The sequence below is a fragment of the Culex pipiens genome, chromosome 2 (genome assembly GCF_016801865.2).
Source record: "Culex pipiens pallens isolate TS chromosome 2, TS_CPP_V2, whole genome shotgun sequence".
Classification (NCBI taxonomy): Eukaryota; Metazoa; Arthropoda; class Insecta; order Diptera; family Culicidae; genus Culex; species Culex pipiens.
Genome location: NC_068938.1, coordinates 16,101,928 through 16,121,558, shown reverse-complemented (window position 1 = coordinate 16,121,558; position 19,631 = coordinate 16,101,928). Strand labels below are relative to the sequence as shown.

The 19,631-nt window shown below is 37.5% G+C and overlaps 1 protein-coding gene across 1 annotated transcript in view; it reads right to left on the bottom strand.

The window, feature by feature from the left end:
* Nucleotides 1-19,631, bottom strand: part of LOC120417740 (coiled-coil domain-containing protein 85C-like) — a 106,747-nt gene that overhangs the window by 55,402 nt on the left and 31,714 nt on the right. Inside the window, exon 2 of the mRNA XM_039579898.2 lies at nt 3,999-5,764. Within this exon, the coding sequence (XP_039435832.1) occupies nt 3,999-5,039 (1,041 nt within the window). The 5' untranslated portion in view covers nt 5,040-5,764. The remainder of the gene's footprint in view (nt 1-3,998; nt 5,765-19,631) is intronic.

Here is a 19,631-nt window from a genome sequence, read left to right as displayed (position 1 = left end):
CAGACAGGGTTTGTCCCAAAACCTGTTGGTTTACGTGAAACGTTGTTCTAAGCGGTAATTTTAGTGCCTGAGACAATTTATTTGCATAATGGAATTCATGTGTTCATAGAATCATTTTTTTAAACTTTTTTACAGACTAATGCTCAGGTTCGTTAGAATGCACAAAAACTAACAAAAATAAATAAACACCAAATTTTTAAATAATTCAATCAACTGCTCATGTATGAAAGAATTCAAAAAATAAATAAAAATTAAAGAGATATTTAAAAAAACTGCCTATGTTTATAAAAAATTAAGAAAAATTCTACTGTTCTTTTTACACCATTTTGTTTTCAAAAAGCTGCTCACCAATGTTGGTGATGATAAAATAATCGTTAACGATAAAATTAACGATAACGATAATTCTATCGTTATCGTCAGGACGATAGCTTATATATTTTTCTTTCTAAAATCGACTTAATTCAACCATATATTTCTAATAATTTCACTAAGAATATATTTTTTGAAAATGTAGCAAGTTTCATAGTATGAATACTCAAAATTGTTCACAAAATACCGTATTTTTCGAATTTTCTCCAATTTTCATAATTTACAAAATGGATGTCAAACTAAGCGAAATTGTGTATGCTTTTTCGCTTTTTTTATAGTTTTTAAAAAGTACAAAAAATTTCAGTTAGTGAGTTGTCTTTATTAACGAGCCTTTCAGCCATAGACGCTGGTTCAACTCGGGCAAAAATTTTCACAAAATACCGTATTTTTCCGAAAATACTGAATTTTTTAAAAAATTTGCAATATGGGTATCAAACGAAGCGATATTTTGTAGGTTTTTTGTAAAATACATTTTTTTTACAGTATACCATGTTTTTAAAAAAGACTCAAATTTGTTTTTTTTTTTATTTTTGTTTTCAACAAAAAAAAACTCTAATAAAGTGAAAACGCATACAAAATTTTGCTACGTTTGATGCCCATATTGCAAAATATGAAAATTTGAGTATTTTCGAAAAGAAAACGATATTTTGTGAAAATTTGGGTTTTTTTAAAAAAGCATATAAAAGTTCACTTTGTTTGATATCCATGTTGCAATTTTTTTAATTTTTTTTTGTGAAAAAACGGTATTTTGTGAACAATTTTAAGCATTTATACTTTGAAACTTACTACATTTTCAAAAAATATATTCATAGTAATAGCATTGAAAATATAACATGGTATGATAGAATTAAGTCGATTTGAGAAAGATTTAAAAAATAAGTTATCGTCCATAGAGTTATCGAAATGACGATAACGATAATAACGATAACCAATATCGTTATCGTTAGACAATAATATTATCGATTAAAAACCTTGCTGCTCACGTTCAAAAGAATGTTTGCATTCTCACAGAAATAAATCAAAATCATCTTTTAAATAATCCACTGTAACTGCTTATTTTTGAAAGAATTAAAACTCACTAAAATAATTGAACTTACTTTAAATTTTTAACCAATTATTAATTCTTCACAATTCGTATTCAATCAAAACGATTCTCGGCGAAACGACAATATACGCAATGTTTCGCACCCGTTACCGTTATCGAAAAACGATTATTTTATCGGCGATAACTGACGGTAACTCATTCAAAGTAACTTCTAATATGAACTTATAAAACCTCAGACATTCAAAGCATTCACAGAAAACATATTTTTTAAATAAATTGGGCAGTTTCAATATGAATGTAGTCAAATATTTTCACAAGCTAAGGTTTTGTTTTAAAAAAAATCAAATTTTCATAACTTGCAATATGGGTTTAAAACGACGCTTCATTTGAAATGACTTGCAATGTTTTAAAAATTTTAGTTTTTAAAATTTAGTATTTTTTATAATTTGCAAAATGGGTATAATCAACGCGAAATTAGTCATAAATGTTCACTGTTTTAAAATTTTAAATGTAAAATACATAAACTTTCACAACATTTGAGACCCCCACATTTACATTTACAACAACTCTTTTTTTAAAGTACCTGGTTTCAAAGATAATGAACGATATCATGCTTTTTGCTGTTGCACTCTATTCTGCGCAAACAAAAGTCAGTTCACAAAATCGAGAACAAGCGTTCATGAAATCAAGACCTTGAACGTGGCTCTGTTCGTGGTTCCCAATTTCAGGAACGCATGTTCACGATTTTTGGTTCTAATTTTTATCCGTGTATCCCTCCGGCAGCGACGCAAATGTCCCCAAATCTGAACCAGTCTAACGCGTGTCACCTGGGTTCAGTCTACGCACGAAGCACATGTGTCCGCTCACCGGCGAGTCAAGTGTGAGTTTCGCACGCGGCGCAAAAAAAGCGAGTTTTGTGGCCGCGCGGGGATCTTTCACTCACGAGTGGAGTTAAAGCCGCGGGTGTGAATGACCACCCGGACCCGGTTTGACCGGCGGCAGTTGAGTCGTCGTCGAGTGTGTGGTCATTGATCAGCCGGCCAGGCAACGAAGGTGAAAGTTTTTGACCTTATTCTCTCTGTCTCACTCGCACCCGTCGTCGCGGTGTGGGATTTCGCGATAGGCCCCGCGCTGATTTGTTGGTGATTTTGTTTGTTTTGGTTAAAATTTTGGATCGTTGAGCGCACGTGCATGAGTGGGAAAATTTCACTTTTCATGTTTTTTATCGGCTCTTTTTGGTTGAACCGGATTTGGATGCGTGGTCGTTCGTAGATGCCGGTTTTAAAAACTGACGGCGAACGGGCGGAAACACTGAAACAAAACGCTATATTCAATTTATTCGCCCAAACTAATTCTTCCAGCAAAACAATTAAACTTGTTATGATCCCATGACGTAACGACCTCTTTCTCATCTGAATTACCAACAACATGATCGTTATACGTTGTAACTCCCCGTTTTACATTTTCGAATAGCCATTTCGCGTGTGGTGGTGCACTTTTCGTTGGGTCAGACGACGTGTACAGACACCGCATTAAAACGTTAAAAATGGGCAAGGAAAGGTATCAAAATGTTAATATATTTATGAGTTTAAATTTCTTCTGTCTCTTTCCGGCGAAGACGACATTGGTGCACAAGAAAAGTGAGCCCTTTCTTGGTCCTAAAAAGGTCGTTCGGTGCAACAACACTGGAGATAATTAATAATTTTCAATTTATATTTGTAAATGATTATTTAACAGCAATTTTCACTAATAACGGTCCAGAAATGTCTTTTACAACTGCACGGATAGAAGTCTTGTAAGCAAATCCGGTAACTCTACACGCACGTCCAAAATCACTCAGTTTTCGTCAAAACCGAACCTACTCAGAAATGTGTAAAGGGGGCATCTGTCAAATTTGAGTGAATTTCACTCAGAATTCCACGAAAACTGAGTAATATTCACACAGATCTGAGTGAATATTACTCAGTTTTCGTGGAATTCTGAGTGAAATTCACTCAAATTTGACAGATGCCCCCTTTACACATTTCTGAGTAGGTTCGGTTTTGACGAAAACTGAGTCATTTTGAACGTGCGTGTATGTTGTAGAATTTGTAAACATTGAAATGTTTTCGAAGTTGTCAAAAAAAAATCGATTTGGTACACTCAAACCCCGATGGTTTGACACCAGCTGTTGTCAAACGAACGGGGTCACTTTTTAGTTTGACACCCCTTTTACACGGAGTTCACACACACTATCATACGTTTGTTTTGATAGTGTGCGTGAGCGCCGTGTAAAAAGTGACAGTTCGTCACTTTTTAGTTTGACTTTGACCAACCAACGGGGTACAAACTAAAAAAGTGTCAAACGAAAAAGTGACCAAGTGAGTGTACAACAATGTTGTCGATTGTGACAACATTTACGATGAAATAAAAAAAAATGTTGACATTTCAATGTTTACAAATTTGACAACATAGAGTTACCAGATTTGCTTACTGGATTTCTATCCGTGTGTTTAGGTACTAAAGTTGATGAAAAAGTTTCTGTTTTGCACAATTTAAGCCTTTTTGATCACCCTAATCGGCATCGGTCTTAACTAAAACCTACCTGAAAGTGTCGATTCTGCTCGATCGACGATATCCGCCCTCCGCCCCCGCTCGACGAGGTCGGCGTGGACGACGTCTCCGACTCGGCCTTCCGGACAAACTTGAGCATCTCCTGCTGTTGCTGCTGCTGCTGCTGAAGTTGCTGCTGCTGCTGTTGATGATGATTTGGGTGTTGCTGATTGTTGTTATTGTTGGCGACGGAGGTCGGGATTGGTGGCGCTTGCTGGCTCGGTGGTTGATGGTGATGGACGATGGCCGTCGTTTGCTGGATGTGACCCTGGGACTGGGGTTGCGGGGAGGGTTGGGTTGGTTGTTTGGGGTGTTGTTGTTGTTGTTGTTGGAGGTGTTGCTGAAGGGATCGCGTTGAGCTGGTGGTGGTTTGGTCCTCGGACGAGGATTCCGAGCTTAGTCGGAGGTGTGGTGGGGGTGGGGGTAGGTGGTGAGAGGGTTGTTGGTGGTTGTTGGGGGCGAGTTGTTGGTGTTGGTTGGAGAAGCGGAGATGGGACCGTGGGACGGCGAGCCTCGAGGGGTTGAGCTGGTGTTTGAGGTTTTCCGGGAGGTAGAGTCCGGATGATTTTGGGATTTCCGGGGGGAATTTGAGGTGGTGGTGGCCGGTGTTGAGGTCGGTCGGGTAGATAATGCTAGGAACTGTGGACGATCTGGCCAGGGGTGGGATGCCGCCGTTACGGATGATGTGGTGTTTGAGGATGCCTCCCGGAGGTTGCGGGGGCGGTTGATAGCGTGGCGGAATGTGGGATGCCGCCTGTTGGGCCTGTTTCTGCTGCTGCAGAACTTGCTGCTGTTGCGACTGAACTGGTGGTTTGGGTCCACCGTTCAGCGCGGACGACGGTTGGCCGCCGACAGTCGTACCTGTCGAAGTGCCGTTGCTGGACTGCTGTTGTCCGTTGGTGGCGGATGAACTGGCCGCTATCGGTGGCGGCGGTTGTTTTAGTTTGGATTTCTGTTGTAGTATGGGCTGTTTGTTGCTTGTCAGACTGATAATATTTCCAGATAGCTTCAGGTTATTACTATTTGTTGACATGACTACGGGAATGCTGGGTGTGGGATTGAGGGAGGAATGTGTTGGGGACGACGACGTTCTTGTCGCTCGGGCTAAGCTGGGTCGCGGCACGTTAATTACTTAACTTTCCAAGGGGACGACAAATGCTTCTTTTTTCCTTAGATATAGATTTCACCGGGGTGCTTTCTTCGTGGTGACACACACACTCGCTACAAGATAACTCTAACTAGTCGTCGACGTTCGGAGGCACTTAAAACGCTAGATTGAAATACCACATCTTCGCTTCGCTGCTTCGTTTCCACATTCGATCATCACATTCTTTGTAACTTCACCGCGCGCGCACTAGCTCTTATCACCTTCAGCCTTCGCCTATCCAAATAGCTACTCGCTCATCTTCCTCTTCAATCCTCCAACTTTATTCCACTTCTTCGTTGCCTCACTTATTTCTCTTCACTTTCCACCTTATCAAACACTAACTATTACGGCATTTTCCAGTGGGCATTCTTCGCGCGATGCAGGCAAAAAGTAATTCTTTATCACTACCGCGCCTCACCATAACTCTGGCGACCGTCCACAGCGAACCAGCCAGGGCAGCAATCCCCGGCAACGAAATCCATACTCTGGAACACCACCGGTCAGGTCGTCGCTCAGCACCGCCCGAAACACACTGACTGACCGCGTCTTCAACAGTCGTGTCCTCGCAGGTTCGTGCGCAAAAAAGTCGTTGAAGTCCTAAAATTTTGAACCTGAAACAAGAGAGAGAGAGCGGGAGAGGGTGAGTGAGACAACGTCAACTCGTTACAATTCCAAACTTAACGAAAACGCTTTCCTCGCGGCCGGCGTGGCGGCGTCGGAACTTGATTTTTTTTTGTTTTTGGGAGGTGCGGGGGTTGAGAGGTAGCGGGTTTGTGGGGTTAAAGGGGTCTCCCCGGGGGCGACCCGCGCGGAGAGCCGTAGAAAAGGAACACAACAAAAAACTTGAATTCGCACAAGCACACACACACGCGATCTTCGGGGGGTCTCCATTCACTCGTGCGATCGGGTAACTGGCGCTGTCGGTGGCAGGTGCCAGGATATTGGATCAACCGAGAGTTTGTACAATGTATCTGGCAGAAATTTCAGTTTGTTGAGCTTCACTAGACTAAACTGCATTAATATGATCTGTTTTAATGCAAAATGTATTGAACTTTGATCTTTAAAGTTTATTGCAAGTAGTACTGTTTTTTCGAAAAAAAAAATATGTAAAACAACTTGAGTTCAAAAATTACCTAGTACACCGAAAAGTTCTCGATGATCTACCAAGACTCAACTACTACTCAATCAATCAATTACCACAAAACTACAATACCTTTCTCCCTCTTGAGGAATCTCACAACATTTCGGCCCGCTGAATCATCCGCGAAACTTGTTACCTAAAAGTTGCGTCCCTCTTCGACTCCCTTGGAGCGTCCGATTACTTCAGCCCAAAACCCCATAAGAGCAAGCGAGAAGCTGCGCAAAAACCTGATCTTCCTCCTCGTCCTCCATGGTGGGCCAGCACCTGAACACCGAGGGATGCTGCGAAGGACCGACGCCGCCGCCACCGATCTTGTATGGCATGTCGTGGCGTGGCGCGGTCCAAGATCTGGTTTTGAAGATCCACGAGGTCCAACTCGAGCGGGGGGTAGCGGGACGCGGAATCCGATACCGATAAAAGGCCGAAGAGCATGGCAAAAATTTCTCATGCATGGCCCCTCTTATGCTACGCCGCGCCGTCCGAAAGGCCTTTTTATGTATGCGAGTGGCGATTCTGGCCGCCCTGGCCACTTTTGGAGAGCCGGTCGTCGCGTGAAACGTGCTTTCTCGCAGGGAATGTTTTCAAGAGTAGTGTGGTCTTCTTCCCCTCCGATGTCGACGGGCAGACCTTTTGCGATGTTGCGATGTTGATTTCTCACAAACGAGGAGTACAACAACAACAAAAAAGGTTGCCACACACGGTGCGATTCTGTTTTTGTGAGTACTGTGGATGTGACTTTAAATTGAATTGGAAATTTTGAGGTCTAAATTTAGACGTGGTCGCAGAGTTGAGAATTAATTCAATTAGTCGTGGATTTTGGCAGTTACTTGGAGGACCACCTGAAAGTGATATCCGACATTTTTCCCTGGAAAAGCCAAAAGGTCATCAAACTACCCCACCAATTCCATACTCGAAATCGAAAGTGTTACGTAGCAGCTCCCTAATGGGTGTGTTGTTACCTTTCATAAGCTCTCTTACAAGGCGATGATTGGATCACATAAAAGCCCGCCATAAACCGCACACGTACTTACACGTAAATGGTCGAACATCAAGAAAAAATAAAACAAAAACCAGCAAACAAACATCAAATTCAACCGCACACCCATAAAACCCCACGTCTGACTTAAGCCAACAAAAAAAAACGTGTTAAATCAACTTAACGAGCCCACTGCTCTCAACACGTCATTGGAAATGAATCAAAACCCACTAATTGGAGTGGCTAATTTTTGATCATTGAGTGAGAGAAAGGCACGAACAATCTCCGAAATTAGGCGAAATTGAGCAGAAATAAACGCGTGCCCGTTTAAGCCTAATGAAAATAAGCGATACAATCATAAGCCACGAGCAGGCGGCGTTTGCACTCGTAAAGGAGTATCTCCGAGATCGGGACGTCGCGGTAATGGTACAAATTAGAGCGGAATCAGATCCGAAACGCATTAGCAGGGGTGGATGCACACCTTATTAGCACTACTTGATCGGTTGGTTCGAGCGGGTTGAACTTTCGAATGACCTTTGATGGAAGGGTTAGGAAGAAATATAGAAGGCAAAACATTCAAAGAAATCATTGAAAGACCTTAAATTGCCCTGATTTACTTTACGAAATTGTATAGGATTAATGATTTCAGTTTATACCTATTGTAAGGAAAACTCATTTGAAGAGTAAACATAAACCTCAATTCTAGTGAGCAATATTCCAACATTTTGACAATCAATCGATTGTTTTTTATTTCCCTTAAGGGTGCACAGCAACCAAGGAAGTTGTTGTATTCTTATTCCAAACTTGACAAACTTACGGACCCAATCCTGCAACAATCTGATTGTAAAAATAGTCAAATTTTGTTGTAAATCGCTCAGTAGACAATACTTTAGGGGATGAATAAAAAAATATATCGATAATTCCCAAAGTTTCGAAAATACTAAAATATCTGTAACAAAAATCCTGGTGCAAAAGCTCTGGTTGATGTGCACCGTTAAACTTTGTAGAGTTGTAGAGTTTGTAGAGTTCTTTCAAATGTTAGTTTTAAATTAAAAATTGTGATAATATTGTTATCGAAAATATGAAAATTTAACATCCCTTTTATTTTTTGGCATTGAAAGTTGGATCAAAAGTTGTGGGCATATCGGCATTTGGAAGTTTAGTACAATTTTAGTGATATCAAATTAACCCATAATATTATTATTATATTATTTTTTTATAAATTATTTCCTATTTATTATTCTGTTTGTACATGTACCTCAGCAACCAGAGGCCCAATCATCAAAATTTCTGAGACAAATTTATAGGAATTTTTGAAAAAATGATTTCAAGCCTAGGCAACTATTAAAAAACGAAAATTTTCAATTTTTCGCTAAAATCAAACTTTAGGATGATTTATTTCGAAATCGGTACTCTTTATCAAAACTTCTGCAAAGTAATTTTTGATTTCAAATCAAATTTTACATTTTAAAATGAAGTGCATTTGGTTTTCGTTTCCTTCAAAATTTTCAAAAATTATGATAATTTTAAAAAATGGTAACACTGCCAAATATGTTTGCCATTGCTAGATTATAGCTCAAAAGTTGTCAATTTTATCCTCGAAAAACTCAGTTATGTTCATCAAAAATGTTTTTGTATGAATTGCTGTCAAATTTGTATGGCAACTTGTATGAACGAAAAAGTAACACAAAATGGGTTTTGCAATAAAGATAGTTTAAGTTAAAATTCTATTTTACTTCAATTTTTATTCGGACAGTGATATATTTTTGCATTTTTTTTTCGAAAAATCATTGATTTCAAAAACTGTGAAAAAAGGAAAAAAAATTATTGTTTGCAAATTTGCAGTCGAAAAGTACTTCATATAAATTTTTATACACTATTTTTAAATTATAACCACAAAAACTGTTTTTTTTTTCCTTTTTTTTTACCTGTAGAAGTCATGACCAACCCTGAACATCTTTGATTTTTTTTCGAAATGTCAGTGCAAAAATTGTTGTAAAATAATACATCATACACTATTCCAGTTGATTTTCAATTATTAGTTTAAAAACAACTAAGTTTCATCGAAAATTGATAAATTTTGCAGCAAACTTGATTCGGTAGTACGCATTGAAATTTCACAACAAATCATATTTATAATATATATTAACATACAAATTAACGAATCAATCAAATTAGGGGTGTTCCAATATATTCTAGTCTGTAAACGCATTCAAAACTAGGCTCAACATTTTAACAAAACTACGTATTTTCGAAAAAACTCAAAGTGTGAATTACAAAAATAATAAAAATATTTATGCATTTCGAAAATAATAATACACATTTATAAAAAAAAATGCACAAAATTCTCACAAAGCTACATATTAAAAAAAATAACTATTTTTTTACAGGGATCTTTCATAAATTTTGAAAGGATTTTTTAAACTAGAAATTTTACGAAAAATAATACTCAACATTTTAGTTATTGGACGAAACATTTTCTTTTTTTTTTTAATCTGAATTTTTCACTAAATTACTTATTTTGTACTTTATTAAAAAGTTACGTTTAGTACTTAATAGAAAATATGTACGTAGTCTATTTAAAAAAATAGTATTTTCAAAATATTGAGTTCATAATTTCGTATCGTATGAATATTAATCGATCATTTGATACCCAAAACTAAAACTTTTAGTATTTTTGAAGAATACAGTCCAGACTCAATTATTCGATGGTCTTGGAGAAATGTCACTTTGGATAATCGAAACAAGAAAAAAAACAATTTATTTTCGTTGAGTTATTGAATTTTAAGCTAAACTTCTCTGAAGTGAATAATAACTTTTAAATGGCGGTGATGAAATATTGAAAAAAAAATTTGCCAATATAAAAAGCATTCCACTACTAAAATTTTGCGAAAAAAATTTGGGTCGCAGTACTCAAATTTGATGTAAAAAGTAAGAAAAAAGATTTTTTTTTTAAATTTTGTTCATGATTTGATTATTCCAAATTCCATACAAACCTTTAGATAATTGAACTTCAGATAATCGAGTCAGGACTGTACAAAGCATTGTGGAAATTTTAAGTATTTCAAATGATTGTATTATTATTTTCAAATATAGATGAAAAAAAATTTGAAGATTTTTTGCAAAATCATATTTTTGAAAAAATTTCCATGATTTTCAAAAATTGTATAACTATCGAAATGAATAAAAATTTCCTCATTTAGGCCGTTGCAAATATTTTTTGAAGTTTATGTCCCTCTACTCTGACCAAAGTCGAGGGGGGTAAAAAAATAAAAAAAAATATGAATAATTAAATAACGAGCCATGGTTTCAACTTTTTAATAAAAAAAAAGTGTTTTAAAATGCATTCTACACCTGTCCAGTTGTCCAGTCATTAGTTTCCAAAATATCTAAGTATTGACGAAAATTTTATTTTTTGCGAAAAATAAAATTTTTGCTGTGCTGTTCATTGGAATTTTATAAAAATTCAAAACATTTTTTAACAAGCCCAAACATTTTAAATATGATTATCAATGTAGAAAAATGCATTTTTGATTGTTTTCAGTTGATTAGACTTCTATTTTCATGGAAATTTTGAAGTTTTTTGGAATTTTTTTTTTGCCCCCTGAATTTTCAGACCAATTATGAAGGGGGGGGGCGACATAAACTTTGAAAAATATTTGCAACGACCTTAAAAAATTGGGTAAATATTTAATAATTTTAATTGCAATCGATAGCTGGTATCATCCCGATTCCAAAACACTTTTTTTTTTTTTTGAAGTTCAGATAATTTTTCATAGAGTTATAGTATTGTTTTTTTATTTAGGGGGAGGGGTGTTCCCCTCTAAAACTAGGAAAGATTACACTATTTTACTTATTAAAAATTCAAACAAAAACCACTTGCTACTTTATGACAAAACTTTGGACGTTTTAGGACATATTTTTTAGCCAAATGCTTAAAAATTAAAAAAAAACATAGCGAACCTCACCTGAATTAATTAAACACTACGCAGTAATTATTCAATCTCCTGCCCCGGCTGGAGGTGACTCAGCTCAACTAAGGTTGATCGGGCACACAACACACTTTTCAGGGCCATCTCAAGTCTGGTGATCTCCCACAAGATGTCGATTGAAGTCGACGACGTGACCACATTTCCATGGTCCAAGATCGCGGGTAATGACGGCCTGCTGGAAGAGCAGCTTAAAAACCGCCGAAAAATACCGGAGGCAAAAAAAATTGATGCCACCGCGCTGGAAAAGCCATGGGAATCAGATTTGGGGGTTGTGATTATTTTTGACATTTTCACATGAGCGGCGATGTTTTCTGCGAGCTCTGCGTGTTGTGTTGCGACAACCATGTCCTCCCTAATTGCATGTTTTCGGTCACTACCGCGCGCGCGCGGATTGCATGAATGAGTTCGCGAATCGCTGGCGATGTTATCAAGGCGGTTGTTGTTGTTGTCGCGGGTAGTTTAGCTTTCATGGTTGGCCGACTGCGTAAACGGCGCCGGAGGTTCACACGAAGTTTGGGCCATTGTTAGATCCAAACACAGTTTGGGGACACGTTTTGAATGGCGCGAAACTTTTTTGAAAAGGCGGAAGTTTTGATTGTTGAAGAATCGACCCTGAAGCCGTGCCCCTTCGGCGCAACTCTCGCGCGATAATAACCTAATAGTCACCTTCTTCTAGGTTTACAGTTCGGCTTGCAGCTACCTTTCTCTTTTTTCCCCGAGCTCGTGTGGTTAAATTAGAGAATCGTGTTCGTCGAATCTGGGCACCGCGTATCACGACTCTAATTTCAAAACCAATAACGTTTAACCATGGGAGCTTGTAATTTAGCGTTCCGAAAAAAACGGCCCAAGATCTCACCTCTCCATTAGCAGGAGGAGGAGGGGGAGGTTGCAAATTTGATGCCGCATACGGTGGGCCATAAGATGCCGAGATTCATGAGCCATTATCCACTTCTGCTGGAAAAGTGGCTTGCCGCCGAAAGCAACTCCATAGATGTGCTAATGAGAAGGATGCTGATCTTCTCCTAAAGGCACACGTTACCCAGTTAGATGATAAAATTTATTGTCCGACGTGCTCCGGCACAGCTAGAAGATCCAAGGTCTCCCGCAAGAAACGTCAATAAATCATTCCAAGGTCCGTCCGTCAGGCTCGATTCTCGCGAGAAGCCCGCTGATGCGAATCAAAATATTTCAATCAATCAAGCTGTGCTGCGCAGAATCGAATCGAGGTTCTAGCAAGCAAGCAAAAACAAGCAATTGTAATTCATCCACGTTGTGGCAAGAACAATTCTTTGCGACGTGGATTGTCAAGTTCTGTGGAAATACGAATTACAATCAGTCATGCAATTCTTGATTGTTGCTCGCCATCAAGGCATAATTGTAGATTTGAAGGAGACTACCAGAGAATTCTTGCTAGAAAACAAACTTTGAACTAACGATATCCAAAATGCCAAAGATCTCTCAAATCGTCTCAAACAGTGTAGTTTTCCCAAGAACCCGCTTTGCAGAGGTGAGATGACCTTCCTAGCGATCTGCCAACATCTCCCCGTTGTCGGACAGATTTATTGTAATGATTTCCCGGCGGCAGCCTCCTTCAATCTGATTTCGGCCAGGCCACTTATCTCTCCCCCTCGTCTCTTACTTTGTGGCGAACCTTGGGCGAACCGGCAATAAATCTCATTTGTTTATTAACCTTTTCATTCGCAGCTAGGCGCAATTCACCAAACGCTTAGAAGTACATATAAATCTTGTCAATCTTGACTTTTTCCATCACGACCAACCCGGCTTCCAGAACGGCTCAATCTCGATCTCCCTGGTCGCGTCAAATGTAGCGCAACTCAGTGCTGGTACAAAAACACAAAATCGCACCAGGGAAAAAAAACTCTAATGGCAAAGTTGAGAGTCCTCTCGCCTGGGAAAGAGACAAAGCAGCACTTTTTTGCGCTTTGATGACTTCCTTCAAAGTAGAGCGCGCACCCCCCGAGAGTGGTCGTTGTCGATTTCCCGGAATTCTTCGTTCCTCCGACGACGACCTGGACGGTGGGAGTCAATGACAGGAAAAATCTAGGAAATAGAGCGGACACGGAGAACGGAAGACATCGCGCCCGCAAACAAAGCAGCAAAGTGACTCTGAGACTACTCTATTCAATCAAAGTTCAGCGAGGCTAATTCGAGTTGAATGGCTCGGCGAATGCAGCAAATGCAACTGGGATTTTATATGCATTACGGACAATGTAATGGGTGGCGATGACTTTTTTTTTGTTTGTTGGGAACAACGGTAAGCTGAAGAGTGAAAAGGTGCAAAGTCACCGATTAACAGTTAAACACTACAGTAAAAATAGCTAAATTCAGCACATTATCAGTTTAATTTGGAATATTTACAGCTAAGACCAACATAATTTTTACGAACTTATTCCAAATATTTGGGTTCTTTACTGTTAACGGTTTCACCAAATGCGTGAAATCTGTAAAATTTTATTCTTCCTATAAAAATATATGATTTGGAAGGTGTAATTTAGGAAGGTTGAATATTACCTCTTTTATGATGTAATTTTACCTCAATTTAGACTGAAAAAGTAAAATTACACATTTTTAGAAGTAAAATTTCACATTTTTTCTGACATAAAAGATTTACCCCTTACCAGATGTGAATCTATCCAATATACTCAGTGTCACATTATTTAAATTCAGACACATGGGTAGAATTGGGATTAATTTCGGTGAGAAAAGCCTTAGAACAAACTAAATTAAATCAATGTGCATTATAGACTGCTGTTAATATTCAGATTGTAGTTCTGATTCGCCCCAGTTGACGGTTTTTTATCCGTTTTTATTAATTATTATTAATTCTAGTAACGTGATTTATAGACAAATGCAAATTATCTTACTTTTTTAGAGTTAGTTTTAGGCAGTTTAAACGTAAACAAAATTGCCATTTCACATAAAGTTTGCTCAATTGTTATACAATTCAATATTTAAAAAAGTATATGTTTGTCCCGCCCGTGTGGATCAATCGGACCGCGCACTGGACTCACAATCCAGAGGTCGCCGGTTCGAATCCCGCGGCGGGCGCTCTAAAATTCTTTGTGTAAATATGGATATTCGGCGCCGTCGCTCCGTGCCATACTTTCATACACTTAGGAGGAGCCCAGGGCGGCGAAGTCCTTGTAGATAAAAAGGAAGACACTAGTGGTTGGTACTAGCAATGGTGGCCGACAGCTATAAAGTCAACTTCGTTTTTTTATATGTTTGACGAATTAAATTCTGAGTTGTTTTGTAACTATTTGATTTTTTTCATTCAGCTTGTCCAGAGTTTCTCAACCGGAGAGGCATTCCTCCCTTGGGGAGGAATTTGATCATTATTCAAAAAAATAAAATTTTCATTACTCAATTTTTATGAATTTTCTTATTTTTAAACATGAGCTAATCTAAAATATATTTGCTTTAGTTATAAAAAATTAGCTGCCTTTATTTATTTTTTTTCAAGTTGGGCTGTACTTCTTTTTTTTAAGTGAATCCATGTGAGTTTTCTTTCAGGATCTTTCAAACATGAGAATTTCTTTATAATATGCAATTTGTTTTTGAAGAAATCCTTTGAATTTTGGGACTGTTTCGGTCATGAGCCGTTTTATTTATTTGTGGTCATTTTTTTCGATTTTTGTTAGTTAGAGTTTTTCTTCAAACATGCCAATGAAAATCCAATTCAATTTAAATACTTTTAAACTTGAACAAAAATTGAAAAAAAAATATGTAAGGATTTTAATAGAAAATATTATTAATATACTTTTGTTTAGTAATCTTTTCAAGCATTAAAAAAAACAAAATTTAAAAAATTACAAAAAAAACTGATCTTTGAAAAAAGATTTAAGCGATATTCATGCCGTTTACTTTCCCTACACTATGGCCGTGGTCGAGGGGGGGGGGGGGTAGGGAGCACCCATTAGTTTTCAAAAAATGTAAGATTTGAAAAAAAAAATACATAATTTTGCAAATTTCACTAGATACAAAACTAAATTTTGACAAACATACATTTTGCACAACTTTTCATTTGATTTTTGAATGTGATTAGGCCGTTACAATTTTTTCAAGTTTAAATTTATAAAGTTAGATTTCTATTAAAATTAAAATTTTGAACTATTTTAAACAAATATATTTTTGACTCATGATTTTTCGGACCGATTTTAAAGGGAATGGTGACATATACTTTGGAAAATATTTGCAACGGCCTTAGATGGTTTCCAATTTAAAAATTTTAACAAAATATGCTTCCGTTCTAATAAATTTTTATCACTTCACCAAATTTAAGGATTTTTAGAAAGTAATCTTTTTTTTTTGGTTTTAAAAATATTTTTGGATTAAACTCTCTTTTTCGCTTGAAACGTTTTGCTACTCTTTTCAATGATTTTTAATAATTTGGATGAATTTTGAAACGATAATTTTCAGATCATGATTTTTCAATTTTATTAAAAACAACGTCATAGAATTGTTTTTTTACAAAACAATGAAAATTATGTTGTATTTAAAAAATGTTCTATTGTTAAAAAAGACTGAAATATTTGAAATTGAAGTTAAATACAACCAAATTAATTTACATAAGAATTATTTTTTAAAGATTTTAGTTTTGTGTGGTACCTTTTATTTTTATTATATTTTTTAATTTACAACAATAAAATTCAAATAAAATATTTAGTTTTTCATAAAAAAAAATTTTTTTGTTCGGATAGTAAAACTGAACTTGAAAATATTGGTTCAAAATCCATTAAGAAATAATTTTTAAAATGACTGCTAAACGGATCTTGATTTTTTTTTTGTTGAAAATTTGCAAAAAGTTCGAAAAAGAATGAAAAAATCCTTATTCGCCCGTTTCCTACACAGAAAAAAGTTGAATTTTGGAAAGGTTTAAATTTGGGGTTGAATATTACCTCTTTTTAAAGAAATTTTACCTAAAAAATGTGTGAAAATGTGAACCTGATGAAAATTCATCAGAAACTGTTAAAATTTTACTAGTTTCTAATGTAATATTACACATTACTCAAAATCTGTCATCATTCCCTGATGAATATTGCCATATTTTTATCGTTGTAAACAACATTAATTATGGTTCGAAATCTTTCCATATCATGAATAAAATTTATAACTCAAAAGCAAAGCAATCCACTTTAACGACCCCCGGGTCTTGTGTGGGCTCTGTTGCAAGTTTTTGCTCATTTCTAGGCGTCCGAAGGTTATGTGTGGTGAGTCACCCATAGCCTCTTTTACGCAAATGGACCGACGTTTTACTTCCCCATCCGATAGAAGGCGTGATCAGGGAAATCTCGTCTCGAAAAATGCCACTTGGTCCGTCTGGGATTGAACCCAGGCCATACTGGGGTTTAGAGGCTACCACGCTAACCACTAAACCACCGAACCCGGCTAATTTATAACTCATACTTGATTAATATTATTGATTCCTGATAAACATTTGCTATGATAAATAATTGCTTTTTGATGATAATTAGGGTTAGTGAATTTTCACGATTTCGCGGACAGCGTGAAATTCGTGAAATTTGAAGATTTCCGTGAAATCCTGTGAAATTTATCAATTTAGTTTTCAATTGAAAGCCAAATTGATGAATTTTACTGAGAAGCTAATGCTACGAGTTCGAGTACTTAAATGATGTTAACAAAAATCAGTCAAAGTAAAAAATATATTATCGGAAGCGTCAAGTTATCATCAATCATTTGATTGTAGTTATTCTCAACTAACACATTTTGGCTTTTTTAACCTTGTAAAAGTTTACTAAACAAGTATTTTGTGATATTTTTTTGAAAGGTCACATAGATTTTTAATATGAATTGATTTTATTCGGCTTATTTTTCACATTATTCGATTATTTAGGTGAATAGTTTCCGTGGAAGTTTAAAAAATACCTTTTTGTTTATTTGTTCTGATTTTGAATAAAAATAAATTTCAAAAAGAGTACGCATGCCCTACATTTTGTTTCAGAATGTTAATAAAGCCCATCCATAAACCATGTGGATTTTTTTTTTTTTTTGGTAATTGAGAAAAGTTTTTTTTGTGTCACGTTCAAATTTAGTGAATAATTTGTATTAGCTTATTGAAAAATTATATATAATGAAGCATAAAACAGTTGTTTCGGTAATTTTAACATAAGATTGTCAGGGTTATTTTAATATTTTTCATGTATTTTTTCGATTGTATTTTTTTTTTGTTTTTTCGATTGTCAGGGTTATTTTAATATTTTCCACGATCCGCGAAATTTCCGTGAAATTTGGCGTTTTGAAAATTTTTAAGCGTGAAAAATCACTAAGCCTATGATAATATTAAATTAAGTTACAAAAAATATTTCTGTTTTAAAAAAAAGTTTAATTTTTCAGCTTAAAAAATCATTAAGACTAATTATTATGAAAATGAGATTGTCATCTAAACTCCACACAAATATAATCTTTGCTTCAGCTCGAAGATAGTTCTCGCTTAGAAATAAAAAAACATCTAAATGGAGTTTATCGGAATGCCACAGAGGGTTCACCCCACAAAGCGTGTACAAAATGTTGCAAAGTTCAACGCTGTATAATTTGCTCTTTCTCAGAGGTAACAACAACCATGTTTTGGCCTGGGAAAAATGTTTAGCTGTTCCTTATGTCACCAAATGAGCCGAATACAATTCCTCCCTCTCGCTCGCAGGTATTCAAGGGGAGTCTAAGACGCAAAAAGTGTCGAATTAATGGGTAATAACACTGCAAATCACAGCAATTACCATTAGGCCGAGAAAAACAATTCAATGGGCTGCACAAAACATGGTCGTTGGCGCTTACGAAACCGCCCATTTTCTAAAGCAACAGAAGAAAAAACCGTTTATGAAGGCTCCAAATTAAGTGAGCCCTTAGTGTTCGGGGGGGCCGCAGGCCCCAGGGCTACGGGAGGCTTTCGACTGGTTATGACAACTTTTTCCAAGTTGGAAACTGCTCGAGTAGTGAAAGGTGCCAACCCCCGAAGGGGGGACGACAAAAACCGCCAGTCCGTAGAGAAATTGACAGGAAGTCAACGCGCGACACACGAAGCGCTCTCTTATATCACATGCATGCATATTTTAATCTCGAACTGTCCTCTCCCCGATGCTCCGAAGCCGGACATGTTCGAAATCCTGCCTTGCGGGCAGCCCCGGGTGGTTGACTTTGTGATAATTTCCATTTCTCGCGCTCTCATCACTAGCAGCTCATAATCGAGGTCAACGGCGGCGTTCGTCGCCTGTCCCAAGTCACCGCAGCTTCCACATGTAGGTACGACGCATGCGCGGGTAAATCAAGCTCGAAAAAAAAGAGAAAATTTTCCTCCGATGGCTTGTGTAACCTGGCACCACCACCGGGTGGAAGCTGCTGCTGCGTCCAGAGATGATGACGACCAGCGACGACGCGTGATACGCAATTACGCATCGCCGAATAGGTGAGGGGAGGGGGTGAGGACATCGGAGGGGGAAGGTGGTTTTCGCTGAAATGGCTTCTTGGCTTGGCCAAATGGCCGGTAATTAGCGATGATGAAGGAGTGCAGCGCGCGGGAATGCGCAAAAACCATTTCGGGTTGGGATGTGCTTGAGCAGGAGAAAATATGACGTTTTGAGGGGGGGGAAATCAATTTCTGAGGTTTTTTCTCACAATCGTGGGTTTGGCAACTGAAGGAAAATATTTCTCTTCTTACAAATATCTAACTTGTCCTTCAATAACAAAAAAATCTCCCTTAAAATTAAATTAAATAAATATTAAAACAAACGAAATTTTAAAAAATAGATTTTTTTTTTAAATGAATCCGGGAGTAAAAAGCTCTCAACGATCTCCTGCTCAATATTAACAACAAAATTTTACAAAAAATATGAGTTATTGTCAGCAAGAACACAAACTTCTGACATCCCTCAAAAAACCTACCCCCAAGTCCACCTGGACGCGTTCACGAGCCCATCATCAAAGAGGGGTTCATTTGGGTGGTGCAGCAGATTTGCATAAACGTCCAGCAGCACCAGTTCAACCTTCCACCTGCCACACCGGGTAAAAGTAAAACCTTCTTAATTACCCCTCTCCGACTGCTGCTACTGTGTGCGCCTGCAGAATGCGATTATCTTGAGGGAGAGACTTGTCCCGAAAGCGACGAACCCGCCACTTGTTACGAGCGCTGCGCATCTAGGTACTCATTTTTAAAATCACATTCCAGCGTCCAGCTTTTGCTTTTTATGGAACGACCGCGAGGAGAGCGGATCGATTGGACGCGCAGGGACTAGTAGTGCCCCCGGCCTAGACCACGACGACGTCGTCGTGCGTTAATAGTCCGTAACGACCGCCTTTTTATTATCATCTCTTCAAAACTGCTGAATGAGCGATCC